At 56.0% G+C, this 27,810-nt stretch overlaps 2 protein-coding genes across 5 annotated transcripts in view; both read right to left on the bottom strand.

Annotated features, from left to right (window-relative positions):
* Positions 1-795: 795 nt before the first annotated feature.
* Positions 796-1,968, bottom strand: KCNJ11 (potassium inwardly rectifying channel subfamily J member 11). Its single transcript, XM_021685820.1, has one exon. It carries the CDS (start codon positions 1,966-1,968, stop codon positions 796-798), a length of 1,173 nt encoding a protein of 390 aa, XP_021541495.1.
* Positions 1,969-6,291: 4,323 nt separating this feature from the next.
* Positions 6,292-27,810, bottom strand: part of ABCC8 (ATP binding cassette subfamily C member 8) — a 73,435-nt gene continuing 51,916 nt past the window's right edge. For all 4 annotated transcript variants that reach the window (XM_021685821.1, XM_021685823.1, XM_021685824.1 and 1 more), the window contains exons 18-39: positions 26,194-26,229; positions 25,458-25,556; positions 24,276-24,360; positions 23,539-23,619; positions 21,552-21,689; positions 19,991-20,116; positions 18,992-19,091; positions 18,523-18,764; positions 18,255-18,421; positions 17,089-17,158; positions 16,434-16,591; positions 14,654-14,746; positions 11,477-11,579; positions 10,810-10,923; positions 10,373-10,493; positions 10,144-10,274; positions 9,267-9,345; positions 8,949-9,057; positions 8,430-8,533; positions 7,495-7,628; positions 6,937-6,999; positions 6,292-6,429 (exon numbers count right to left, since the gene is read on the bottom strand). In XM_021685821.1, the coding sequence (XP_021541496.1) occupies positions 6,292-6,429; positions 6,937-6,999; positions 7,495-7,628; positions 8,430-8,533; positions 8,949-9,057; positions 9,267-9,345; positions 10,144-10,274; positions 10,373-10,493; positions 10,810-10,923; positions 11,477-11,579; positions 14,654-14,746; positions 16,434-16,591; positions 17,089-17,158; positions 18,255-18,421; positions 18,523-18,764; positions 18,992-19,091; positions 19,991-20,116; positions 21,552-21,689; positions 23,539-23,619; positions 24,276-24,360; positions 25,458-25,556; positions 26,194-26,229 (2,491 nt within the window). The remainder of the gene's footprint in view (positions 6,430-6,936; positions 7,000-7,494; positions 7,629-8,429; positions 8,534-8,948; positions 9,058-9,266; positions 9,346-10,143; positions 10,275-10,372; positions 10,494-10,809; positions 10,924-11,476; positions 11,580-14,653; positions 14,747-16,433; positions 16,592-17,088; positions 17,159-18,254; positions 18,422-18,522; positions 18,765-18,991; positions 19,092-19,990; positions 20,117-21,551; positions 21,690-23,538; positions 23,620-24,275; positions 24,361-25,457; positions 25,557-26,193; positions 26,230-27,810) is intronic.

The following is a 27,810-nucleotide window of genomic DNA, read 5'->3' as shown; positions in this document are numbered from 1 at the left end:
ACCGTCTGCCCCAGCCCGTCCCCCCTCCTGGGGCAGGGACAGAAAGGGAGCAGGCAGGCACAGCAGCCCCTCACCAGAGACGCCTTGGTGTCGGGGCACAGGGCGGGGGCACAGGGGCCCATCTCCTCGTTCCTGTGCCTGACCAGGGCTCAGCATAGCTGCGTGTCCTCATACCACTTCCTCCTTGCCTGAGTCTGCCCTAGGGAGGAGAGCCCTACCAGTCTCAGCCTGTCCCTGTCTGTGTCGGTTCCACACCTCTAACCCTCCAGCTGGAATACGCTCCTTCACTGACTGCCTTCCCCAGCTGGCAGGGCCCACCCATTAGGCCATCACTTCTTCAGGGACCAAGAGTGGCTGGTCATTTCTTGGGGCCACCAAAACAGAGCAGCAGTTTGCAAACCTGGGGACTGTTCTTCCCCAGCCACCTGCCCAGTTTGTGGTCAATTGATCATGGGGATGCAGAACTGGTGGGAGACCCAACTTTAGGGCCCAACACTTCCCACAGCTTCCCCAGCCTGGGGAGGGGAGAGGGGGGTGAGCCAGTCCTGAGCTGGGGCTGGGAGGAGCAGAGACAAAAATAACCCCGTACAGGCTCCTGCTGAGGCCAGAAATAGAGTAGTGACAAGTGTCTTGTAACACCATGGGCTAACAGCAGGAGGGGAGGCTGAGCTGAAGAGGGCCCAGCCTCACACCAGGTCCTGGCCTGGCCAAGGGGCCCACACCATGTCCACTCTACATACCACACCACACTGCCCCTGGGCACACCAGCAACGTGGGGGCCCAAGGGACCATGGCTCAGGACAGGGAATTCGGAGAGATGCTAAACTTGGGTTTGGTCTTGGCCACAGCCACACTGCGCTTACGCAGGGGGCCACGGGCCGAGGCGAGGGTCAGGGCGTCCAGCAGGCTGCGGTCCTCGTCAAGCTGGCGGGCCGTGCAGAGTGGCGTGGGCACTTTGATGGTGTTGCCAAATTTGGAGTAGTCCACGGAGTAGCGGCCATCCTCCTCGGCCACAATGGGTACAAAGCGCTGGCCCCAGAGGATCTCGTCGGCCAAGTAGGAGGTGCGGGCCTGTGTGGTGATGCCTGTGGTTTCCACCACGCCTTCCAGAATGACAATGATCTCGAGGTCTTGATGGTGATGCAGGTCACTGGGCGCCAGGTCGTAGAGTGGACTGTTGGCATCAATGACGTGGTAGATGATGAGAGGAGCCACCAGGAAGATGCTGTTGCCACCCACACCGTTCTCCATGGGGATGTCCACCTGGTGGAGGGGCACCACCTCGCCCTCGGGGCTGGTGGTCTTGCGTACCACCTGCATGCGGATGGTGGCGCTGATGATCATGCTCTTGCGGAGGTCACCCACACGCAGCATGAAGCAGAGACGGCCATGGCGCACCGCAATGACAGCATGCTTGCTGAAGATGAGGGTCTCGGCCCGCCGATGGGCCTGGGCAGTCTTCATGAAGATGCAGCCCAGCATGATGGCATTGATCATGAGCCCCACGATGTTCTGCACGATGAGGATCAAGATGGCCAGCGGGCACTCCTCGGTCACCATGCGCCCGCCAAAACCAATGGTCACCTGGACCTCAATGGAGAAAAGGAAGGCAGATGAAAAAGAGTGGATGCTGGTGACACAGGGCACAGCGGTGCCCTCGCCAGGGGCCAGGTCACCGTGGGCGAAGGCAATGAGCCACCAGACCATGGCAAAGAGCAGCCAGCTACACAGGAAGGACATCGTAAAGATAAGCAGCGTGTGTGGCCACTTGAGGTCCACCAGCGTGGTGAATACGTCCTGCAGGAATCGGCCCTGCTCCCGGATGTTCTTGTGGGCTACGTTGCAATTGCCGTTCTTGGACACGAAGCGAGCCCGCCGCTCTCGGGCTCGGTACCGGGGCTCCGCGGGGTCCTCTGCTAGCCGTGTCAGCACGTACTCCTCAGGGATGATGCCTTTTCGGGACAGCATGGCTCCAGCAACCACCAGGGAGAAGCTTCCCCCATGGGGGGCGCCCCCCTGACCAAGCCTTGCGCCTCACTGTGGGGTTTCCTCCCCGGGGAGCCCTTCCACTCTGGGACCGCCCTCAGTCTGTGCTGGCCTCACTTCTGAGATGCCCCCCCAACCAGACTCATCGTCACCTCCACCTGGCCTCTGCTTCTTTAAGCCTGCCTCACGAACCTCAGCCCACCTGCCCACTGCCTAGTGAGCCTCCTACCTGGCCTGTTCCCCGCCTTGCCGGCGATCTCAGCTCAACTCTCTTCCACCGCTGACTCAGGAATAGGTCGGGCTCCCGCAGGGACTCCCGCAGGGACTCCTTCTCCCCACCTAGGTTTCCTTCTCAACCCGCCTCCTCTACCTTGGAACTTAACACCTCGGGATCTTACCAACTCACCAGACCTCGCGCAACCCCCACCGTTTCTCCCGCCTCACTCACTTCTGCTCCCGGGCCCCTTCCAAGCTCCAGCTTCATCTTCTGACGACCCCCAGTCTCGCCTCCAGGTATGCCCCCTTTTCTACCCCACCCCCCGTAGCGCCCCCGCGGCTGATCGGATCCCCCTCCAGCTCTTGTCCTTTCTGTCTCCTTGGAATCCTGCGCCCTCCAGAGTCACCACTCCGCCCGACTCTGCTCCAGATACCCTCGCCCCCAGCGCAAGGGGTCTTGCTCCCTGACAGTCGCGGCCTCTCGGCTCCCAGCCGGTCCACGCAAGCCGGCGCCGCGCCCCCGCCAGGCGCTCCGCTCTGTCCTGCCCCGCCCGCCCGCGCCGCGGCACCTGCTCCTGCTCCTCAAGCCGCAGCCGTCTCTTCCCCGCCCCTGCTGCTGCCCGGGCGTCCCAGCGGATCGTCCTCTCGTCCGTCCGTCCGTCCTTCTGTCCGTTGGTCCGCGGAGACGGACCTGTGCTAGATGGGGGGCAGAAGATTGAGGGCGGGGGCGCTGGAGGAATGGAGTGGAGGCCCGGAGCCGCCAGGGGGAGCCCGACCTATTCCTGAGCTGGAGGCGGGGCGGGCACGGGCTCAAGCTCCGCCCCTCGTCAGTCACACCCGCCCCACGCGCCGCCTTCCTGTTCCAGATTCAGTATGGACTTGGGGGTCTGCCCAATCAGACGGACCAAAAGAGGTTCCTCCTGCCCAGGCGGGGACAGTGAGGGGAGCCACGACCCACCCTTTCAGTCGTAGGACTGCGGCCCCTGTTGCCTTGACTTTCCTCCTCCAATTTTCCCGTTCTCAGCGGGGCCAGCACGCACCTCTCTTGCAGCGTTGGGCTTTGCCGGTTCCCAGCGAGAGGAGGCTCTGAGGAGCTGCGTCACCAAACTGGTGACTGCAAGAGGTTAGGTGGCTTGAGGATTCCTCAGCTGACTGTTTCTTCTCTTTGGGGGCGCTCTTAATCTTTTCTGCACCGTAGATCCTTTGAGAATTTGATGAAAGCCACGGACTCCCTCCCCAGAAAACAATGGACCTTACTAGTAGGTGTAGGAACATTGTTTCACACCAGCCCAGAAGCCCGGGTGGTTGCATCCTCTTAATCATCCCACAATCACACCCCTGTATTTTAAAGAGAGTTTGAACTACGCACACTTGCTTTATACCTCCTTACACCTGCAGCCTGGTCTTTTTTACCTTAGATCATGGGAGGCACTTGGGTCTGAGGGACTGTATTAGGTAGGGTTGGCTTGGGAACTGGGGGACTCAAGCTCTTGACCTGAACATGAGTGATGCTTCTCCTACAGGCATCAGCTTAGGGTTGCCCTGTGGCTTGGGGACCCCCAGTTCTCAGCGGGGAGAGAAAGACTGCTAGGTCTCTGGTGTTGGGACAGTAATGGTCTCACCCCCTCTCTGGGGCTCAGATCTTTTTGTAGCCCTGACCCATGTGTGTTCATTTGTTGGAGTGGGGGCTTGAGGCAGGGCCCCAAATGGGAACAGTGGGGATATGGGCCGCAGTGGGGCAGACTGTGATTTTCATATTGAGTTTTCCTTTCTGTCTCATACTCACCTGCAGGCAGAGTCAACAATGCTACTCAGGGTAAGTAAGCTTGGGCTATATTAACAGAGATGCAGTGCCTAGAGTGGGGAGGGGAGAACAGGATGATCAGAGAAGGGGAGCTCAAGGAGACAGGGTTACACAAGAAAGCTGTGAGGCAACTACATCTGTTCAGCCACCAGTAAAGGAGCCTTAGAGAGCCCTCTAGGGAGTTTGGGCACTATTGCAGAAATCCCAGGGGTCCAAGGAGGATGGACTAATAGTTTTATGTGGCCCAAAGTATAGAACCAGTACAGACACTGAGTGGAACAGAGGCAGGTTGTGATTTCACATAGGTAAGAGTCAGTTCTAATAACCAGAGATGACCCATATTTTTGGAGTATCCAAGTCCACGTTGGCAGACCATCAGGGATACTATAGAGGGGTTTGGGCCAGAATGGCCTCGGGCATCCCTGCAAGACTTCAGTCTGGACCTTGCCCTGCCCCTGGTACCTCCCTTCAATCCCATGGGGTGTGGTGGGCACAAGGTGGGGATGGGGTTAGGAATCTTCTCCCTTCCCAAGCTCTGCTCTTGGGAGGCCCCTCAGTGGAGAGGGCTGCCCCTGGAGGCATCTTAGAGCTGGAAAGGCAAGGCCCTGCCTCACAGCGTGGCCCTGAGGCCTCAGCTATTACCTGCTCCACCCTTTCTAGAAGGGTGAGCCCCTTACTCAAAGAGCTCAGCCTCCTGCCCTGCTCCATCCTTACTTCCTCATACTCATCTCCCCCAAATACTACATTTGTCAGGTTCCTTTCTCACTCAGAAACCTTCTCCACTTCTCTTTTGTTCATAAACTTATCCCAGACTCCTTGTCTTGGCATTTAAGGCCCTATGATCTTATGCCCCCACCCCCTGCTCCATGGGCCATTTTCTCTAACTCTGCCTGTCCAATTCCCATCCCTCTCATGCCCACCTCACATCTTGCCTCCCCCAGGCAGCCTGCCAGGCCTTACAGAGCTCGTACTTCCTCATCCCCTCTGGCTCTTGGAATATCCAACAGGTCTGTGTTGGGCCTCTCTCCAGTGACTGGTGGGTTTTCCTTACATTGTTCTCATCCCGTTGCAACCAAGAGAAACACAGGCCCAAGACACCTGGGTCTGCACCCCAGAGCTGGGATAGACAGTGCTGAAGTCAATGTGAAAATGATACAAACATGATATGTAAATCAACACCTGCCGTTTCTGGGCTGGGGGAGGTGTGCACTCCTGTTTCCTGATGCTGATAGAATCTGAAGATATCTGTTGTTTGGGTCTCCCCAGTGTCTGGGCCTCAGCATCTCCAGCCACCACCTGGCTGACTTGTGGTATATGCACTGTGCTTCCCTCTGAAGGACCACCCTTCTCGCATTCTGAATGCCTCTCCTTAGGGGACACAGATGGGGACATGTGATCCGGGCCTAGCCAGTCAGTGTAGCCCAGCCCTCTGACCACAGTGATTGGGTAGAGGTAGGGGTATGACCTAACCTGGTCCATTGAGATTTGCCCCCAAGACTTTTGCTGGGACTATTGGGAAGAATCATCTCTTTTTCAGAGAGCTAGTGTATAAGCTGGAGGGGCTAGTGGCCATTTGTCATCAGGGAGGGTAGGAAGACAGAACCCAGAAGTGGAAACACATCCAGCCATGCTTGAAGCAGTACACCTCCTGGGCTTCTCCGTCACATACGGCAATGAATTCCAGTTTTTGTGTAAGGCCCTTTGAGTTGGGTTCCTGTCATTTGTCATGGAAGTGGTACTAATCCAGGAAATAAAGTGAGAAGGAAGGGGACTACTTTGTCTAATGAGGTAATCACAAAAATGCGATAGCCCTTGTTATGGACTGAATTGTGTCCCCTTCCCCAAATCCATTTGTTAAAGCCCTAAATTCCCATGTTGAAGCCCCCCAGTGTGACAGTATTTGGAGATAGGGCCTGTGAAGAGGTAATTAGGTCTTTAAGGAGAAACCAAACCTATGCACCTTGATCTTGGACTTCCAGCCTCCAGATCTGTCAGAAAACGTTTCTGTTTAAGTCTCCTAGTCCACTATTTTGTTATAGCCGCCTGAGCAGACTAATACCAACCTCACTTCACAGATAAGGAAACACACTTCTGGCCAAACTCACACAGCCTCAGGTCTGCCCAATGCTCCACAGGCCACCCCAGTCCCTGCACACCAAACCCGAGAGGCCTCCGGTAGGAAACAACCAATCTCTTTATTTACAAGTGATTTACAGTTAGAAAGCCCGGGCGGGAGGTGGGGGCAGGCTGGGGCACGGGCCCAGGAGCCCTTGGGCTCCAGCTGGTCACTTGTCCGCACGGACAAAGGAGGCGAAGACACTGTCCTTCTGGCTGAGCAGCTTCTCTGGCTTGTCGAACTCAAGGATGGCGCCACGTTTCAGGACAATCACCAGGTCTGCACTCAGGATGGTGTGCACACGGTGCTGGGTGGGGTGGGGGGGCGGGGTTTGATCAGGGTGGTGGGGGGGAGGGAGAGGCAGCTGAGGGTGTCTCTTCTGCAGTTTGGGGGAGGAGGCATGTGGATGGAATGTCCCATCTCTGTGGCCACTGCCCTTTCCTGGGGTGGCTGTGACCCCAAGCGCTCTGTCCGCTAATGACACCCTCTCCCCTTACCAAGTCTCGGCTCTGCCCTCACCTCTGGGCTTCAAGACTCACAGCCCAACCCCCGCTTCCTATAGAGAAGGTATCCTAGCCTAGCTCCCGGGGGCCTTAGGACAGGGGTGGGCCTTGGAACCTGGAGAGAGAGGGATCTGAGGGAAGAGCAGGTGTAAGTCCGCCCACACCCCATGTCCTGCGGTCCAGGTTCCCCGCAAGCCCTCCAGACTCTGCATCATTGCTCCAGGGGCCTCTCCTGTTTACCAGGCCCGGGTAAGTCTGCTGGCTGCCCTCTCTCTGGGTGTTGCCCCGCACCCCAGCAAGGGGCCCCTTACCGCGATGGTGACCACGGTGCGGTCTGCGAAGGCTGTCATCACCACCTTCTGGAGGATGTTTTCCTGCCGGGTGGGAGCAGCAGTGGTTGGCTCTTCTGCCTAGTGGATGGGGTCTGGCCTGGCTTTGGGGATGTGGGGCCCAGGTCTGCGGTCCAGCTCCCAAGTGACCCCAATCCTAGCCCACCCCTCCCTCCGTCTGTCTGGTCCTTGTCCCCATAGGACCAACCAAGTTCTAGCATTCAGGGGCGGGGCTCAGCGTGCTGGGGGCTCAGCTCTATGCACGTGTGTGTGCTGTGAGTGGGTCTGGCTGGGCTGTGTGGCGGGTGATGAGTGTGAAGTCCCTCTGGGTCTGTGTGCAGCTTGTGTGTTTGTGAGCTACAAACATGCCCTGAAACTAGCTCGAGTCAGGGTCCCTCCAGTCCTTTGCCTTTTCTGCCACAAATGGCCCTTGATGTTAAAGACAACTCGAGCTTCGGGACCACTTTGTGCAAATTTCACCCCAAGACCCCATGACAACCCTCTCCAAGACCCCACCCCACGGCTGTGCTCCGGACCGACCGTGGCCATGTCGATGGAGGCCGTGGCTTCGTCCATGATGAAGATGCTGGTCTTCCTCACGAAGGCCCGAGCCAGACAGAACAGTTGCCTCTGGCCCTGACTGAAATTCTCCCCGCCTTCCGTGATGATGGCATCTGAAAACAGTCCCGGGGAGGAGGAACAGGGCTGAGGTAGTCTGGCTTTGGGAGTTTAGTAGATAGCAGGGCTTAGGGGGTGTTAGGAAATGTATGTACAGGGCCGAATATGCAGGCGTGGGTCATGAGGCCGGGGGTGTGCAGGGCTGCTGCACCTCGCCCCACGACGCAGGTGCCACCTGCATGAATTACAGAGAGGAGCACCCTCTGCAGGGGTGTGCTGCCCTGGCCCCGGGAGGCCCCGGGAGGCTCCGGGAGGCTCCGGGAGGGGGGCGTGTGCACTGAGTACGTAGGTGCTTGAGGTGTGTGTGGGCACTGGTGGGGCGAGTCTCTGAAGCTAAGGCTTGGCCGGCCCCCACTGCCCCAGGGGCTGTAGCAAACACACCAAGGCTCTGCAGCCCTCTGGGCTGGGGGGCAGAGTCTTCCCTGCACCCCGGAGGCCTGACCCGTCTGTCGTCTCCTTCCTTGGGGCAGAGCTGGGCGGGCCGGTGGCCGGGGTGGGCAGGGCCGAATGCACTGTGGTGGGATGATGGACTCCCACAGCGACTCCCGCTGTCCCCCCTCCCCCTGGGTCCCTGGGGGCGGGGCTGGAGCTGGCCTGAATTGACCAGTCGTGTGGCCTGGGACAACTCACGTGACCTCTCTGAGCTCCCGTAAGGTAAAAGGGGACCCGGAATGGTCTCTGGGGTCCTGCCAGACCCTAGGCTAAAGCCAGGGCAGACCTCAGAGCCGGGTGTGCGTTTTCCCGCCTAGCCCTTCCAGACGTCCTCTGGCCCGGCCCGCGGCTCCCGCGGGAGTTACCCAGGCCGCCCGGCAGCGCCTTCACCACCAGCTTCAGCTGGGCGATCTCCAGCGCCTCCCACAGCGTGCTGTCCGAGCACTTCTTCTCCGGGTCCAGGTTAAATCTGGAGGGTGCCACAGAAAGTCGTCTCAGGGAGGGAAGCCGGGTGCTGGCTCGTCCCCGGGGACTGGCCAAGGGCGAGGCTGGGGAACGGAGCGGTGAGAGAGAACTGGTTGCCGCGGGGGCCTGGCTGGCCGAGGGGGCAGCCAGCTGGTGAGCGGGTGGGGGGAAGCTGCCCCCCGGCAGAGCTGCTGAGGCTACCTCACAGGGCCCCACGGGGGAGAGAAAGGCGCGAGGCTGGAAGTGTGAGGCTCCAGGCCGGCCCATAGTGCCCAGAGCCTGAGCAGGGCTGCCTGCCCCGGGAGGGGTACCCAGCAGAGCACTCCGGGCCTCGCCCACCCCTCCCCTCCTCATGCCCCAGCTGCAAGGCGCCGGGCCTGGGACAGGGAGGGGGCCCCCGCGGGAGCGGTGGGGCTCACCGGATGGTGCCGCTGAAGAGGACGGGGTCCTGCAGGATGATGGAGAGGCGTGAGCGCAGGGTATGCAGGGGCAGTTTGGCGATGTCAATGCCGTCAATGATGATGTGCCCTGTGCGGAGACAGGGGCACGGGTGGGGCACCAGGGAGGGGGGGAGCTGGTGGTGCCGGGGACAGGTTCAGCCTGGGAACGTGGGTCCCATCGAGGATGCAGGGGGAGGCAGTGATTGCTGGGCCTCCTATGACATCTGACCATACACCGGGACTGAGGTCCCATCTGGTGGCTGTGGGTACACGGGGGGCGCCTGTCACACCACTCACCTTCGAACATGTCCACCATGCGGAAGAAGGCGAGCGAGAAGGAGGACTTCCCACTGCCTGTGCGGCCACAGATCCCAATCTGGAGAGAGGAGCAGGTACTGAGTACCTGGGGAAGCTTCTGGTGCTAGCTCTGGGCTATGCAGGCACTGGAGGGCACAGCATCTCTTGTCCTGCCTTTCTGACCAGCTTCTATTTGGCCAGGGCTGGGCCCCGGCTTTGGGCTTGCTTCCTGGGTTCAGGGGGGCCTCCCACAGGGACCCATAAGCAAGTACAGGGCGTAGATGTGCACCTCCTGGGCCTGGGTGTAGGTCTTGCCGTGCCTGGTATGTGGCTGCAGGGGAGTTGGGGCCCTGGTGCGCCGTGTATGTGCGTGGGTGTGGGAGGAGGGCCGGGGGGCGGCTCCGTGCGGTCTGCAGCGACGTATCTGTGTGCCCCACCTTACACTGGGGTCACCTCTGACCCCATTGCTTCCCGGCCCATGGGTACCAACAGAAAGGACAATAAGGGACCAGTACAAAGACAGAGATGGTGACACAGAAGGACGGGAGAGGTAGGGACAGATGGGAGGGCCAGAGGCAGGGCAGAGGTACATCTGAAGGTCAGAGAGAATGAGACGGACAGCCACAGACAGAGAGACAGAGGCTAAGAGACAGAAGGGGGGGCAGTGTCAGAGCAGAGGGGGCGCGAGGAGGGAATCCATCAGACAGTTGGGTCAGAGTGCCAGAGTGGGGGAGAGGTGGGCTGAGCCTCGTCAGTGTGAGGAGCCCAGGGCCAGCACCTGGGGGGGGTCTGACTAGTTGGGAGCCCTGGAAGGCCCCGGGGGGCCGTGAGCTGACTCTGCGCCACGGGCCAGCCCTCTGCCCTGCCGCCCACTGACCTTCTGTCCTGGGGAGATGAGAGCATTGACATGCTTCAGCACTGGCTTCAGAGAGCTGTCATAGCGCACACTTAGGTTCTGGATCTGGATCTTCCCTTGGTCTGGCCAGTTCTTCGGGATGAGCGAGGGTGCTGGGGGCCAGACCGGGGCTCAGCCAGCAGATACAGGCACCGCTGGAATCCAGGAGGGCCCCCCTCCCCCCGACGTGCCCCTCGGCCGGGCCTCTCACCCAGCAGCCCCTCGTAGCTCTCCGCTTCGGTTTTCAGGAGCCCATGGATGCGCTTCACAGCCCCCAGCTGGATCTCCATGTCCGCCAGGTTCCTCACCATCCAGTTGAGGTAGTTGGAGACCTGCGGGGAGTCAGTGAGCACTTGGTCCAACCCCGGCCACCAGGAGGGCTCTTCTTACAGCTGAGGGGCCAGGGGCCCTCAGTGTCTTCTGCTGCTATTCAGGGGGGTCCTCCCTGGAGGCATGGGAGGGTTACAATGAACGTGGATCCTTACCCACCACCTGTCTGGGGCCCCGGCCCTGGGTTAGCCCCCCTACCCACATGGTCCCTCCCGAATCAGACTCATAGTAGCTTGGGGTAGGGCCTGGAGGGTGTCTCCGAGATTCCCCGAGGGCTGGTATCTGAGCCCTCCCCTGCCCCAGTCTGCTGTCACTCACCATTAGGGCATAGGTAAGGCCCAGGCCCACCAGGCCAGCAGAGAGCTCCCTGTGCAGGGAGTTGGAGATGGAGGTCACGGCCGCGATGAGGACCACACAGGCACCGATGTACTCCTGTGGAGGGAGGTGAGCCCGTGTGGGCCCTCCGGGGTCGAAACCACAGGGCCCCCCCAACCCACCTCACTCCCTTCAGCTCAGCAGACACTCTACCCCAGCCCAGCCAACACACCTACACATCATCAGACACGCAGGAGGCCTTGAAGGCCGGAGTCCCGGGAGACAACGTGTGCACACAGCTTCTGCCCCAACCCCAGCCGTCTGCACAGGCCTGAACGTGCCTCACCAGCTGGCCCACGCGGGTCATGTGGCCCACTTCAGACACACACTCGTCACAGTGAAACACACAGCTCTTCCGGCTACTGGTGCGCACCTCAGGTGCACAAACCCCTGGGCAGGGATGGGGAAGAGCAGGCTCGGGTCAGACCCAGGGAGGGCCACCAGGGCTGGGGGGAGAGGAGGGCTCAGCTCCCGCCCTGTGTGCACACACGGGCTGCTATTCCATCCTCTCTTCCCACCCTCTGGCCCATGTTTGACCCTTGCTCTGGCTCCATACCCCTATCAGAAGCCCCTGTCTCAGGGCCCGGGGTGGGGGGTGGGTGGCACTTGCCATGCGGACTTCTAGCCATCTGTTGGCAGCCGTGAGGAAGAGGGAGGCAATGTTGTTGGAGTCTGTGTATTCGAGGAGCTTCTGCTGGAACCTAGCCTCATACCTGGAGGGTTACAATAAAGTCATTTGTTACTTGCCCTTTTTCAGTTTTGTGACAATACCAAGGTCTTTCCCACCCCAGGGCCTTTGTACATGCTGTCCCCTCTGCCTGGAATGCTTTTTCTTCCGCTCTTCACAAGGCTGACTCCCCTCAGCCTTCAGGCTTTACCTCAAATGACACCTCCTCAGGGTGGCCTTTCCTGGCCTATGGTTCCCCATCTCTGCAGCCTGTTTGTTTTATAACCTTTGTTCTTATGTTCATTTCTCTAGCTGCTTATCTCCCTCACGAGACTGTAAACTCTATGAGAATGGAGCCCATGGCTGTTTTGTTCATCAGGGCATCCCTAGCCCCTGGCAATGTCAATAAATACTTGCTGAATGAACAAATGGAAGCTTCCCTGACCCTGGAGGCTTCTTTCCTTCGCTTGTGCCCTCATCATGTTCTCCTTGCGTTACTTCGAATGGACCTGCTTTTTCTCCTGGGCTGGGGCTCCTGGCATCACTCTCCCTGGGCACCCCCTCACACCAGGCTGGCTTGGCCAGGCCCAGAGGAGGGGGCGGAGCACTTGTTTCACGATGAGCGAAGGAACAAATGGAAGCCGAAGCCGTCTTAGCATTGGTCTCAGGGAAACAACTGGGGACTCAGAGGGCTCAAGATGAGTCTTACTGCGCCTTTGCTTTTGACTCTTGGAAGGTGTTTGTTCTGCTTTGATTATTTCTGGGCGGAGGGGCTGTGCCTGACCCATGCGTCTGAGGAGAGCAGAGTGAGTCTCGGAGGTGTGAGAGAGAGTACGATTGCACAGCACGGTGGCTGAGGCGAGTGTGTAGCCCCAGGTCTGAAGGGTGTGACTGTGTGTGACGGGCGAGCCTGAGGGCTGGGTGTGCATGAGGGTGTGTGTGGGAGGTGTGGCTTCTGGGGCCTTGCAGACCCACACTGGATTCTGAGCCTTCTTCCTTCACTGGCTGTGTGTCAGGCCCAAGACTCAGTTTCCTCATTAGTAAAATGGGGACACTAATCGTTCCCACCTGGGCTGAAACAGCCTCTGAGCCCAACACTGAGTCTGGGGCTGGGGTACTCTTGAAACTTTTCTGGGAAAAGGCAGGGCCTCCTAGAGAAACCAGAAGGTCCCAAGGCCTGGGTTCCAAGCCTAGCCCTGGCTCCGACCTTGTGTGTGACCTCAGGTTGGTGATTCAGCCTTATCTGTTGAACGTGGCTGCTCGAATCTACGTCCTGGGGCTCTCGTGAGCATTGAATGCAGTAATACACACACACACAGCACTGAGTACGGGGCCTGGCGGGTGTGAGCGCACAATCAGTAAATGCTAGTCAGCTCCCAACAGGGCAGGCTGCTAGGCAAGAGCCAATGAATTAACCACATCCGGGGAGGACTGGAAAGTCCTTCATCCACATGTCGCGGTCCCCCCTGTGTCAGCGTAGGGCTTGGGAGGCCTCGCTGGGCAGCGGCTCCTCTGACTGACCCCAGGCTGGGTGTGAGGTTGCTTGCAGGATGCGGCATCCACTCAGATCCTACTGAGCAGGTCCAGCCCCCCGGCAGAAAGTCACAATCTCTCTGCCCCAGGCCCAGCCCGAAGGCCGCCAGGACAGCATGTGTAAGAGGAACAGTACTAAGACTGAGTAGGGGCCAGGCCCGGCAGTGTGGAGGGCCCTCGAAGTCAAAGGACCTGGGGAAGTGCAGGCTTGAGACAGGAAGGGGGCTCAGAGGAGACCTTAGCATCACACCAGGTTCCAAGGGGCTTCTGTGCGGAAGACAGCGCAGGGCTGTCCAGGGAGCGGAGCCAAGGCCAGGGCAGAGCTCAGCGTTGCTTTGCTTTCCTCAGACTAGACCCCTAAGAGGACGTTTCACTGGTGCAGATGGCCCAGGGAGTGAATGGGGCCACAGTGCTGCACCAGGGGGCCTGGGCACCTCTCCTAGAGCTTTGGGGCTTGGAGGGAGGAGACGCAAGCCTCCCTGAATCCTCTTGGCTGGTCCTGGCGCCCTGGGGTTACTCCTGGACATGGGACTTGGTGTCGCGTGGTTACTGTCACACAGCTGTGCCATCCTAAAAATAACCTGGAATCACTCTCTGGGTAAGGCTTAGAGACCAGAGTCCAACTATCTGAGGCAGGGGTCTCTGGCCTGTTTGGCTGGAGGAGAAATGTTCTAATACATCAGACAGAGACTGGGGCAGGGAGCAATGGCCCCTCTACTTCCCAGGCAGCCTGAGATGCTCCCGTCTAGCCCAACATCATGATTGAGGGTGGAAAGCAGAGACACTGAAGTTTTGCGGGGAAATCCTCCAGCTTGGTGAACTTTTATTTACCCTTTGATGCTGGCTCCGACAACATGTCCTCTGTGAAGTCTTCGGTGACTGCCTCCCTTCTATGTCCCCACAGGCTGCATTCCCCTTTCTTTCAGAGTACCTGTCACATGGTTTTGCGCTGGCCTGCTCAAAGCCTGGACTGTAAATGCCTCCAGGATCGGGGCTCATCTGACTCATCTCTGTCTTTTTAGTGCCTGGCTTGGGTTTTAGCTCAGTACATGTTTACTGAATGAATGGGCAGGTTCAAGTCTAGGTTTCAGACGGCCTTACCCAGAGGGGTTATATAATGTCTCTGAGCCTCAGTTTCTTTATTTGGGAAATGGGAATAATCATGCTAACTGCCTTGGATTGCAGTGCAGAATGAATGAGATGACATGTAAATTACTTAGCATAGTGTTCGAGTCACTGGAGATTCTCCATAAAAGATGGCCTCGGGGTTGGCCCACATGCTGGAAAAGCCTTTCTAGCATTGATATGTGAGCATATACTTCCCAGCTTTGTTTCTTTTCATGTCCCGCCTTAGTTCACAGAGGCTCTGGACTTGGCTGCAGGGCTGAGATTTTCCTCTCTGGTTCATACAGTGGAGCCCACCGGACCTGACCCCTCTGGGGGACATCATCAAGGCTTCGGGGCCTGAGGAGTGGTTGGGAGACAGGTGTCCTGGGCCTTCCTAAGCCAAGCCCTGACAACCGAACCACATGACCTGTGGCCCTGGCCCCACTCCCACCCACCCGCACCTTGGGGTAAATCTGGTACCTGAAGGCCCGGATGGTGGTGAGACCTTCCACAGTTTCAGCAAAGTGGGAGAGCAGGGGGAGCTGGGTGGTGTCATCCAGCTGCTGCAGGTCCCTGTGCAGGGGAGCAGAGTAGAATGGTCAAGAGGGCAGGCGCAGGGCTCGGCTCGGGTCTGAATCCTAGCTCCCCCCACAACCACCGTGTGCGCAAATGGCTTCACCTGTCCAGGTCTCAGTGTCTCCCCTGTAGAGAGGGAAGCCAGTGGTACCACCCCAACAAAATGCATAAACAGCACGCCAGGGCAGGCCCTGTAACCCCGGGCACCGTCTACCTCACGAGTGTGGTAAGGCGGGGCACGTACGGTCGTTCTCTCTCACGGGGAACAACCTGAACCTTGCGACAGCTAGCGAAAGGAGCAGAAAGACCTCACGCAAAGCTTTCAGTCCCCTCCCCGGTAACCACAATAGGTTCAGGCACATCAAGGGCCAGTATCTACAGAGCTCCTTGAGGGGGACAGGCCAGAGGTTTCCATGGCAACAGGATTGCCCCTGTCCCCCACAGCTGCACCCTGACAAGCACATCAGTGCCAGGGAGGTCAGGCTGGGCTGCGGGAGGCAGCGTTCCCGGACAGACTGTCCCCGGGGCAGAGAGGATGCCAGCGGAACAGGGTGGTTTCTCTGGCAGAAGAAATGAAATTTGTAAAACAGCTTGTACAGTGTTTAAAAAGTCACAGTGATTTGTGAACACTAACATGCTCCTTCTGGGTGCCAGGGGATTCTACACCATCCTGCATACGAACCTTGGTCCTCACGGGCAAGGTAATCGTGGTCAAAATGTATCTAAATTTAATTGTTTTTATTGATAATCAGCATTTTAACTCCAGTTACTAATCAACTATGTGCACTTGGGAAAGGTATTTAACCTTTTGATTATAACCTGCAGTAAGAAATGCATTTTATACTACAAATCAGTGCACACGCGCACACACACACCCCCCCACACACCCCAAACAAAGGTTTCATGAAGCAAAACTTACTGTTACTATGTGCATACAGTCTGATATGTTCTGTTCAATTTCATTTGATAAAAATGCTGGCTGTGATCTATGATATTGATTTCATGACCCACTGACAGGTTGCAATTGGCGGTTTGAAAAACACTGGTCTAGAGATTCTTTCAAATTTTCCTGACAATTTTTTGGACCTATGAGTTTAACAGAATCACTCCCAGAAAGAACTTCTAGAGAACGTTCTTAGAAAATTTTGAGTAGGAAAGAAGCCTGTGTGACTCGAAGGCTCCCGAGGGCAAATGTGATCACTGTGAAAGGCTCCCTCAAGTCGAGGCTCCCAGGCACACTCTGGTCCCCGTGGGCTGGGACGTAGGGTTGCCATAACACCCCTGCCATCAGGGGCCCTTGATTTCGTGCATCAGCAATCAGCCTGGTCACTGGACTCCTCCTGAGAAGCAACCCTCCTGAGAAGCATTTTGGCAAAATGAATGAAGGGCATAAAGGTACGTATACACCCCGACCTAGCAATTCTACTCCTGACTCTATCTCCTAAGGAAATAGTTCTGATATTAACGGCAGGGTGTGTGTGTGTGTGTGTGTGTGTGTGTGTGTGCTGACAGATGGTTACATCAGGGTGGTGGAAGATGAATATCTCCCCTTCCTTTATTTCTATTTTCCTTTTCAGGGGCAATAGGACTCTACTAGTTTTTGATGATTACTCTAGTAAGAGTACCCAGCTGCCCATTGCAAAGCATCCCCCCGCCCCCTGAGGCTGGCAAAGGCTGCCATCACCTGGACGCCACCCGGAAGTACTTCTGGATGAAGTAGCAGACCACGGCCAGGGGAAAGAGGGCCACGAGGAACACAGGCGTGACATAGGAGATGACAGCCAGGGCTGAGACGCAGAGCAGGGTGGAGCGGCTCAAGCACTCCAGCGTGGATGGGATGTGCTGACGGAGGGGAGGGTGAGAGAGGGAGGTGAGTTTTGGTGTTTATCTTCAGTGTGTTACCTGCTGCCATGTTTTGCTCTCTCACATTCTTACAGGCACATGTCTCTCCAGCTACACTGTAGGCTCCCTGAGAGCGGGAATCAGGACTTTGCTTCCTCACCATCTAGTACGATGGTAAACCGAGAACACAAGCTGAATTGAAAGGAATGTTCTCCACAAAATCAGCCACCTTGGTTCAGACTATGCTGGAACCTTACTGGAGTGAGCCAGGGGGTATTGGATGGAAGCCAAAGGGATGTGGTTTCCCTCAGTCTTATCATGACAGTTTCACAGGGGCAGCCCCAGGCCCTGAGGCAGCATTGTAATCAGATTGGGGCCCACTGGGTTCGTCCCACGGGGCTCTGAGCACCAAATCTGGGGAAGCCAGCACCAGAGAGGAAAAGCGTGGGGGTCTGGCCTCTCTCTGAACTGGGGAAATGGGTCACAGTCCTGTGTACCTGGTCGATGGTGTTACAGTCAGCTGAAAATCTATTCAGGATGCTTCCAAGGGGCGTGGTCTCAAAAAACCTAAGAGGCAACCAGAACAGTTACTCATCCATTTATTGATTTCCTTCCTGTTTATTGAATGAGGGTAGTTCTTTCATTTTAGTGTCTTTGGGGTCATCTCTGGGTCTGGCTGCCTAGGGGTGGTTGCCTTTGCAAGTCTGTAGCTATCTGGCCTGTGTCCCTGAGAATTCCTGCAGCTGCCCAAAGGGGTGCTGGCCCCTCACTAACCTCTCTGGCTCTCAAGCCCATGTATGACCACCACCACCTTCCTCAGCTGTTTGATCTGCCTGACTCACTCAGCAGCTCACTCCAGGGACATCGAGTCTTCTCCAGGGCGAACAGGGCCCTGGGGATGGGTTGTCAGCTGGCTGACCCTGCGAGGCTACTTGGGGTGTCATCACTCTGGCTCTGAACCAGAACCGGCCCAACCCTAACCAGAGGGTTTTGGAAGCTCAGACCGGGGACAAATAGAGGGTAAGTAAATGTTGAGGTCATGTCTGTGGGCCACAGAGAGCTCATGAGGCTGAAAAGTAAAAAGTGTAGTCAGATGGTGAGGCCTGGCATTGACAAGGGGCCAGACCACCTGTTTGCCCGTCGTGCTTTAAAACTGAGTCAGCCAGTCGACTGGGCAGTGACCACCTTAGATCTGTTTCACACCAAGTGGCCTTTGGGATTTTTATCCATCCCCTTCCAGGAGATTAAAACATGTCCCCGTGTGCCCTGTGTCAGAACCTGCAGGCTGGCTGAGGGAGGAGGGGCAGAGTGGAGACGGGCAGACATTACCTGCCTGAGGAAGGGAAACTTACATCTACACAGAGCCTGCGGACACTCACTTTGAAGGGCTGTGTGACAATTAGATGAGCGAACCATATAAAATGCCTAGCACCATGTGTGGCTGAGTAAATGCTGGTTTCCCTCTGCCTTCTGCCCTGAGGAAGACATTTTTACACACACTGCCTCCTTGAGCCACGCCCCGCCCACCCCCACCCCCGCCCCCCACCCCTGCCACCTCAGCCTGTGACAGAGATTGCATATCTCCATTTTACAGGTGGCAGAACTGAGGCCCAGAGAACAGCAACTTGTCCACAGCCCCAGCATGGCCGGGGGAGAGGGGTACCTCATGGGAGCCAGGATGATCCGGTTCAGCAGGCTGCAGTGCAAACTTTTGGCCACCTTCAGCCCCGTCCACTCTACCGTGACGGACGTGACAAGGCACAACACGATGCCCAGGCTGCAGAGCACCGTGAATACCATGGCATAGACAGTCTGGTCGAGGGTGCACTCCTGGGCCGGGCAGAGAATGATGCGGGGTCCTGGGGGTGTCCGGGGCTCAGCCCTCTCCCCCCACCCTCCCCCTGGCCCCTGCCTGGGGTGGTCGGCCACACCTGGCTGAGTGAGCAGTTCCTGGCCGCGGGGCTCGGGGTCAGGGCGCTGTCAGTCCACTTGGCCAGCCAGTAGTCAATGGCCACCAAGACCATGTGCTTGAGCAGCTGGGAGAAGACGAGCAGTGACAGGAGCAAGATGCCGGCGGATGACAAATACTTGGTGCAGGCTCGCCATGGGATCTTGGCCCGCTGGTGCAGCACTGAAGACAGGTTGTCCTCCTCCTCGCTCTCAGCTGCCTCCTCTGCAGGCCGCAAGAACCCACCCGTGGCTTCCCATTCACCGTCCCTCTGAGGGTGAACCGGGGGGCATGTTATCCCCACTTACAGATGGGAAAACCGAGGCACACAGAGGGCAAGGGATTTAATGAAAGTCACACTATCTCAGCACCCCCAGCACCCCGAAACTTTGTCTCCCCATGGTCCGCCAGACCTCAGGCCATGATCTCACTGTTAGTCCCACAGTCTGTACCTTCCTCCTCTTCCTCATCCTGCAGGAGGCCGTCTCTTGAGGACATGGCCCGGGGCAGGCCCTGAGATGGCTCTGTGGCTTTTCTCTCCATGACAGTCTCCTGAAAGACAGATGGACCCCGGCCACTGTCCTCAGAGTGTGCAGAGGGAAGAAGGGAGGGTGAAGGGCAGCCACCCCTGGCAATGACTGGTGTCAGGTTTCCAGGGTGCCCCCACCTGGGGGAGAGTCCAGATGGACACAAGTTTGTCATGCCAGAATTTACTTCTCCCCATTTATCGGCTAACGATACCCCGAACATTCCTGTGGGAGACCATCTCTCCCCTATTCTTAGTCTCTGTGACTCAGGTGGGCTGATCATTCTCCTTGGCTCCGGGGGTGGGCACGAGATCCAGGGCTGGCCAATCTCACATTCCACAGTGATTTATTCAGGGTGGGCACAGGACCAAAGTGGACAAAGGAGAGTTAACCTGGGGATTTCTGCTGAACTGTTGTGACAGAGATACTCTCTTGCTGGTAGAGGTGTTGAGCTGGGAGAATGTAAGCTCGAGGCTGCTGATCAAGCTCTCTCCACCACCACAAGAATGAGGCCGGTCTGAGGGAAGCAGAGCCAATGAGGGAGAGAAACAGGTTCCTGATGACAGTGTTTAACTACCTGGATCCAGGTCTACCTGAAGCTGATCCTTTTTACTTTCATGAGCCAAAAAGTCCTTACCTCTCCCCTTTTCTGCTTCACCAGTTTGAGTTGATTCTCTGAAGCTTTATAACTAAATGGATTCTGACTATTTCAGGATAAGGGGAAGGTGTCCACCTGAGTCTGCCCTGAGTACCTGGCACAAGTGCCGGCCCTCCTCTGGAAGGAGGAAGTTCATGCTAAGCTCCCACATCTGTCCTTTGAGGGGTTTCCTAGGGCAAGGAGGGCAGGAAGGCCTTTGTGTGTTCAGGATTCTAACAGAAACTTCTCCTCAGAGGGTGGCTGCCTGGCCCTTAGGACATACTCACCTTCTCCAGCTCTTGGTCCTGCCGGTTCATGAGGGTCTTCCAGTGCTCAAAGAGCTGGCACTCAGACCTCTGGAAATCCTTGAGTGTACCCTCCCTCTGGATGGTGCCATCCTTCATGGCGATGATCTGGAAAGGCAGAAACAGACCCAGCCCCGGGGCTGAACGGGAAGGGGGTGTGGTGGTCATACCCCCACCTCGGCAAGGGCTCTGAGATGGACTGGCACACATCCTCTTCCCCACCACAACTGGCCGCTGGCCTCCCCACTGCAGTCCTTACCGACACACTCCCAGGATCTAGAGGTCGGTACTTTTGGGGGGTAATTCTCAGGGGTTGCCCCAGGGTTACTAAGAGGGTTTGCAGAGCAAATTGGTGGATCCTGGCCAAGCGGTCTGATTCCTTGCTAGGATCCCAGCAGGGGCAGCTGTTTTCACACACTCAACAGCTAATTGCACGCTACTTCCAGCTCCCCTGACCACAGGTCTGATAGGTTCCACCAGTGGTTAACAAAGTACCTATTGGTCTAAGTGTGTGTGTGGCGTGGCCATGCCTCTCTGAAATCAATAAAACTGATTTTATTTGAAACACTCAATGTTTCCCACTCATAGACTCTTGTCATTAATTCAGAGACCCTCCCCTGCTCCTTCATCCCCGTCCAGCCCGTGATGGGGTGTAGGGAGGGATGCCTGGGGGTCTTGCTCTCTGACATCCCAAGGAACCAGTCATGCCTTTGTCTGCCCTCTTAAGACTAACGATTGTCCCGAACTGCCCTGCCAAGGTCACCATGGAAACTCAGTCGCAGACCTTCTGCCCCTGTTGTAAGTTTCTTTAAAAAATACGGATTTTTTTCTTTTTTCATAGTAGAAGGAGGATTTTACCACATGTAGAAGGAAGACTTAGGCCCATTTAGCACAGGCCTGAAGCTCAATTTTCAGGGACAAATTTATATAGGAGTCTGGCAAGGCCCAGATTTTAAAAGTCACATGATTTCCATCTTAAAGATTAAATGCTTTCCAATTAATTGAAAAGTAGCTGTTGTCTACATATTGAGGAGTACAGAAATTTGGTTAATGTGGGGTTTCACAAAATTGCATTCTATTGATAATATTGAAGTTTCCATTACTACTTGTATTGTTTGTTGCCATGTTTTCCAGCTGATCTTGACTTAAATGCATCGGACCCTCGGTGGGTTAGAGGGTGGGAAGATGGCTCTCCCATCCAAATAGGCAGCCCCAAGGCCAGGGGGATGAGTCATCAAACTGGGCCATAAACAGAAGGTAGGAATTGAGTGTCTGCTTCTTTCTGAGACTTCTTGGTGCCAGGCTTGCGTGTACGCACAGGGGCCCCAGGTGAGGATGGGAACGTGTGCAGCTTTATCGTGATACCGAACCCCTGGCCTGTGCAGGATCTGCCTGAGCTACCCAGCCTGCATGAAGCCTGTCAGTGTGGATCTCCTCTGCCCTCAGCAATTGCTACTGAGACACTGACTCCTTTGCCTCTCCCACCCCTCCTGCTGCCTCTCCCACTCAGCCCTCCAAAGCTTCACCTCCTGTGGCCCCTCACCCAATCTGCATGTGGCAGGTACTGGAGCTTGTGGGTCACTAGGACCACTGTCCTCTTGTCATCCTGGAGCAGCTCAAGGATCCCGGCCTGCATCAGGTGGTCACTCAGATGGACATCCAGAGCTGAGAAGGGGTCATCCTGGGCAGAGGAGAGAAGGTGGGGGCAAGGGTGGGGGGAGGGGGTAACAGTGAGAATAAAAACCATCAGAGTTATACCAGCTCTGGTCCAGGGACTGACACTAGTTAGCTGTATGGCCTTGGACAATGTATTTAACCTCTCTGGGCTTTAGACGCCTCATCTTAAAATGCAGCTGTTATCAGTGATTGCTCTCAAACAGATTTAATCACAGGCATTTCCTGACTCCTGAACCTTCAATAGCTCCCCATTGCCTATGAAGTCCGAATTCCTTAGCATGGTAAGCTAGGCCCTCCATTACCTGCCCAGTCTGTCTGGTCTCACTTCTCTTTCCTGTCCAAGCTCCCTGTAACTCCAGCTTTCTAGAGAACTTGCCACTCCAAGGTTTTTACCTATGCTTTTCCCTCTGCCCAAAGTGCCATTTTGCCTTTTGTCTGCCTGGTGAACATCCACTCATCCTTCAGTGCTCTATGTGTCCTCTCTTGACTTCCATGCCTAGCCTTCCCTCCTCTCAATTCCAGTTGTGATGGTTATTTGTCCACTCCTGTGAGATTCCCAGGAACTGACACCCCTTGCGCCCAAGCCAGGTAGAGTAGGAGCTTAATACAACTTTGCTGAAATAAACGAAAATAACCACTTTACTTCTTTTTTTTTTTTTAAAGATTATTTATTTATTTATTTGAGAGAGAGAATGAGATAGAGAGAGAGAGCACGAGCAGGGGGAGGGTCAGAGGGAGAAGCAGACCCCCCGCTGACCAGGGAGCCCGATGCGGGACTCCATCCCGGGACTCCAGGCTCATGACCTGAGCCGAAGGCAGTCGCTTAACCAACTGAGCCACCCAGGCGCCCCATAACCACTTTACTTCTAACAAGGTTGTTTAAAGCTCATACAAGACCATGAATAAGCTAATACTTTGTAAAGTGCTATGTCAGATGGTAACAAAGACGATGAACCTTTACATTTTGAAGTGTGTTTAGTGGGGAGCATTTATGTGTATTGGGCGCCAGGGGTGGGGGAAGAATATAACCAGGTTCAGAGACCTGAGGTTCCTTCTTCTGACTTCCTACCCAAATGGCCTTCCTCTTTCCTTCGGTTTAACTGACTCACTTTTCAAGGTCCTCCTTCAGGAAGCTCTCCCTGATTATTCTAGCTCTCCCCATTGTCTCCTTGGGCAAGGCTCCTCATAGACCGTGCCACACAGTTTGGCTTTCAGCTGGGCTGTGGCTCTGTCTCTCTAGCTAGACTCTACATCTCTGAGGCCGAGGATTGGCTCTCAGAATTCTTCAGTGTCAACCAAAGCACCTAACACAGAACTTGGCCTGAACTATGGCAGGGAGAGCTAATAATGTGATCTCATGTTTGACTGCTAAAGGTTATCTGGAGTGCTGTGTTGAGAAGGATTCTGAAGCCAAGTTAATTTTCCCACAGAAACTTAATGTGGGGTTTCACAGAATTGCTTTCATTGATAATGCTGAATTTCTATTACCACTGCTGTGATCAATTAGCAATGTCTGCTCTGGGCATGGGATGGGCGGTGGCAGCAGACATTCCACGAATTATAGTGGGGCTAAGTGTTGATAGCTTGGGGCTGTCCAGCAGGGAGGTGGCCTGTAACTCCTACGCATCTCCCCTTATGGCTACTGCAGAGTTCAGTGTGAAGTCCACAGTGGGTCATTTGCACTATCCTTGCCTCAGTTTCCCCACCAATGATTAGGTAATATCTCTGGCAGGAGAGGTTTACTCCCTGAGAGGGAGGTTGGGGTGTGTGTGTGTGTGTGTGTGTGTGTGTGTGTGTGTACAGGCAGTGAGTCAGGGAGGGCCTCAAGGGGGACACCAGCTAATGCCACTCACCAAGAAGACAACGTTGGTGTGCTGGTACAGGGCTCGGGCCACACTGATTCGCTGGCGTTGACCACCAGATAGATTGATGCCCTGTGACCAAAGGAGAGGAAAGGTCATGCTCTCAGAGCCCCTCAGCAAGGACTGTCCTGGCCCTTACTTGACTGTGAGCTCTCTGAGATGGAGGCCTGGCTCTATCCACCTCTTTGCCCCCTCCTCATCTTGAAGAGAGGAGGAACTTGTACACGTTTACTAAATGCATTCAGAAGTGGGGAGCAGGATCCCCACGTCTTTGAAGATTCATCATGTAGGTGCTAGGGACCATCTGACTGGTGACAACTAAGACACAGAAAGTAGGGATTTAAATCATACATGAGGAGGACAGTCGTGGGAGCATCCTATTTGCCTAAGCTTATGGAGGAGGGGCCCCACCTGGCCAGGGTACCTGAAGGAGATAACCCCGGGCCTACCGCAGTATCACGTGGGCCTTAGTATATATGCGGGGCATGAATGAAGGAGATGCCAAGTCATCTCCAGCCCAGGGAGGCGTGAGTTGCAAACCTGTCGAGGATAGCCAGCCGCCCAGGGCTCGGGATCATTTTGACTTCACTGCAGGATGCTCTTCCACCTTTACCCTCTCTTATTTTCCAGTCACCTGCTCTCCCTGAGAATGATCTCCGGGCATGCTGGGGGTCAGGGGAGATTGAGGGCCCCCGCTTTGAAAAAACCCCATAGAGGCTGCTACTAACCCGTTCCCCAATCTGAGTCTGGTCTCCATGGGGCAGGATGTCGATGTCCGGCTGCAGGGAGCAGGCTTCGATGACCATTTTGTACCTGGAGTGGTGGGGCGGGGGTGGGGGTGGGAGGGGCAGACACAGCTGATCAGCCTGGCCAGAGTCGGGCCTGAGCACATGCAGAGGGTCATTAGCTTCTGGGCAGCTGTGCTCAGGGGGAGCAATGGCTTTAATGGCCTTCTGCCTGGCTGCAGGCAAACACCACGTGAGCTTCAAAAGAGCTGAGGGCAGCACCTCACAGAGTCTTGGGGCCAGTTAAATATTTGAAGGATGAAATTGGATAGTAGCATTTATGCCATGTAAGTGACAAAAGGGAGCCCCAGGCCCCCGTGCAGTGGGAGAAACTGTGGCCAGAGCCCACCCTGGGGGCACTGCCAGGGAAAATCACTGCTGGTTGGCCTCGGCAGTAATGATGATGGCTGATCAAATATTTGCCCAGCCCGCTCCTCTCATACTTCCCCGACCAGCTCTTAGCTTGGGCAGGGGCCAGCCAGCGTGCATGGAGGCATCAGAGTGTCTTGGTGACAAGTAATTGGGTGTCAGGCAGCCTTGGATTTGAGACTCATTTCTCTCACTTATTGGCTGGGTGGCCTTGGGCAAGTTACCTAACCTTTCTGAGCCTTGGTTTCCTCCTTTGTAGGATGGGGCTAATAATAGTAGCTGCCTCCTGGGGTGGTTGTGAGCATTAGAGGAAACCACGCATATAGAGCGGGATGCTGCACTTGGCACCTCGGAGCTCAATTGATGGTAGCGATTATTATTATCATTGGAGGGAAAATAGCGCATGAGCTGCAGAGCTGGGCGTAGGGAATAATGGGGAGCTGGGTCAGCCTTCCCCTTAGCCTCAAGAGAAGGCACCAAGGCTTCCACCCAATGACCCCCACCCTTTCTGCCCTCATACCCACAGGAGCTGGACTGCCTCAATGCCCAGGCACATCTGGATCATTTCCAGGTGTGCCATATGGAACAGGCTGGAATCCAGATAAGCATCCTGGAGAGCAGAATGGCTGGGTGTGGGGTGATCGATGGAGGGACAGGGCAGCCGGCTGGGGCTCAGGTACTGGGGAGGGCTGGCTAACGCTGCCCTTGACCAGTTTCTCCCCTCCCCCAGGCTGTCTTCCTCTGAGAGGCTTTTACCGTTGTTTGTTGAAGGGACTCTCAAAGGTGATGTTCTCCTCCACGGTGGCATTCAGCAGCCATGGTTTCTGAGAAGCATAGGCCACGGGGCCTCTCTTCCTGGAATGAAGCAGGTGGGAGTAGGGGCGCCCTTCTCAGGGGCAGTTGTCAAGCAGAGGGTTTAGACCGGGGAGGTGCACTTGGCAGAAATCTGCTTTCTGTAGCCCCTGGTGGCCTAGGGCCGGCTTGGTGCCCAGGTCTTCAACCCTGCCCTGCCCTGCAACCGACCTGTCCCACCCCTGTCATCTGTTCTTCCTGAATCTGTACCCAGAACTGGAAGGAGCCCAGAATGTGACCAAACCAAGTAAACCCTCAACCCCTAATTTCCTGCTTCCCTGAGTGGCCCTCAAACCACTTGCTTTTGATATTAACAGGTAATTTTCCAAGTGGAACTTCTTTAAAATAAGCAGAGCCAAGGAAACCACATTTAGTGTGGTAAGGTTTTCGAAGACCAAAAACAAGGTGGTGGGGGGAGGAGCAGAAAAAAACGATCTGGTGTGAAGGGAGCAGCTTGGTGCTCAGAAGCAGTGGAGGCCTCTGAACCATCTGATGGAGTACAGAACCCCCCTGGGCCTCTTCCCTGCCACTGGGCTGGGCGATGGGGGGGAGCTGCCTTCGAGAGTTCCATGGCTCCCTGGGGCCTGAGAGCCCCTCTGAGGAAGCCTGCGCATAGGGCAGGTGATCCCGGGCACGGTACCTGACGTCCGAGTTGGCCACCGGCTCCCGCTCTGGGCTGCAGCAGGAAGAAAAGACACAACTTCAGGGCTCCCATGCATGCACGACCTTCTCCACAGACATCTGGGCTCCCTCAAACCCGGCATGAGGGTGCCTTCAGAGTCCCTGGGACCAAGGATGCAGCCACCCACGTTGCATGGAGGGGTGAGGAGTGGGGCTTGGCCATCCTGGGGGAGCCTCCGCTGCCCAACCCTCTGTAGCATCCCCAGTATGTGTGGGGTGCGTGAGGAGGGCCCCAGGGCCCCAGCTAGAGGGAGAATGGGGGAAAGGCACCAATGGTGTAAGCTTGTGTGTGTGTTGCGGGGGGGGAACCCCATGTCAGAGGAGTATGAAGGCCAGTATGTGGCTCCTTCCAGACTCCAGCCTCTGCATTGGGGCTCAAATGCACAGATTCGTCTCAGACGTGGCTGCCAAAACAGCTGGGCCATGGAGGGCTGTCTGGAAGGAGCCAGGCCAGGCCCGCAGCTTTTGTGTGGGAACCTTCCGCCCGTGGAGCTCTCGTGGTGGCAGCCAGAGGGCCAAAAAGCCTCGTGTGGCCCTGTGAGCGGCCGGCGGTGGAATCTGGGGGATCTGCGGGGAGGGGCATGGTCAGCGGCAGTGTCCCCGTGCCCTGGGCTGCCTGCAATGGATCTAGTGTCAGCTCTTCTGTCCTGCCGTTGTCATCCACAGGTCAGACTGGTCACATACCGTCAGCTCGGCCTTTTGGTTCAAGAACCACGGTTACCGTGGCTAGAGAGGCTGGGCCTGTCATCACACCCTGGCACTTGGGGACAAGGTGGGAGAAAGGGCAGAGGAAACATGGGGAAGTGAAACACTCTGGGGTCAGAGCCAAGGCCAGGAACTTGAGTGTAATTACAGAGTTGAATCAATGTTCCCCGGTCCTGGATTCATGCCCCCGCCAGGGTATCCCACATGTTCTTAGGAGGTGTGAGGTTGGGGAGGGTCGTGAGGGTCTCAGAGCCTCATTAATCGACTTCACCTGGACTTTTTCAGACCTGTACACTAGACATAAAGCAGTAAGACTGCATTTTCTGTCTGGCCTGGGGGATATCTACCTCCTCTCTCACAGCCGTGTTTCTCAACTTTTTTTTTTTTTCAGGAGCATTCCCTAGGGTCTTTTTAGACACACTCCAACCCCCCCCAAATTGTCTTTTCCCTGACACATCTGTTTTCCAGTTAAATGGTTTTTACTTGAGTCACAAGGTTGTGCAAGCATCACCTCCCTAAAATAAACCCTGTACCCATTAGCAGTGACTCCCTTTCTCCCTTCCCACCAGCCTGTGGCAAGCAGGAAGCTACTTTCTGACTATCTACCATGACATTTTAATTAATTAGTTAATTAAAAAAATTTTTATTTTAAGTAGGCTCCACACCCACCATGGGACTTGAAATCACGACCCCGAGGTCAAGAGTTTCATGCTCCACCAACAGAGCCAGCCAGGTGCCCCATTCACCATGAAAATTTTAAACCACAGATCTATTACATATCTGTTTATATACTATATGGCCCTTTGAAGGGCCACAGACTGGCATGTCTAAGATTTTTTTTTTCTCTCCAAGAACCAGATTTTGCCCTTGT

This window comes from Neomonachus schauinslandi, chromosome 11 (assembly GCF_002201575.2).
Source record: "Neomonachus schauinslandi chromosome 11, ASM220157v2, whole genome shotgun sequence".
Lineage (NCBI taxonomy): Eukaryota > Metazoa > Chordata > Mammalia > Carnivora > Phocidae > Neomonachus > Neomonachus schauinslandi.
This window is presented reverse-complemented; position numbering and strand designations above follow the sequence as displayed.

What these genes read in the sequence shown, in the direction of transcription:
- KCNJ11 (XM_021685820.1), bottom strand. Translation starts at nt 1,968, where the DNA reads ATGCTGTCCCGAAAAGGCATCATCCCTGAGGAGTACGTGCTGACACGG.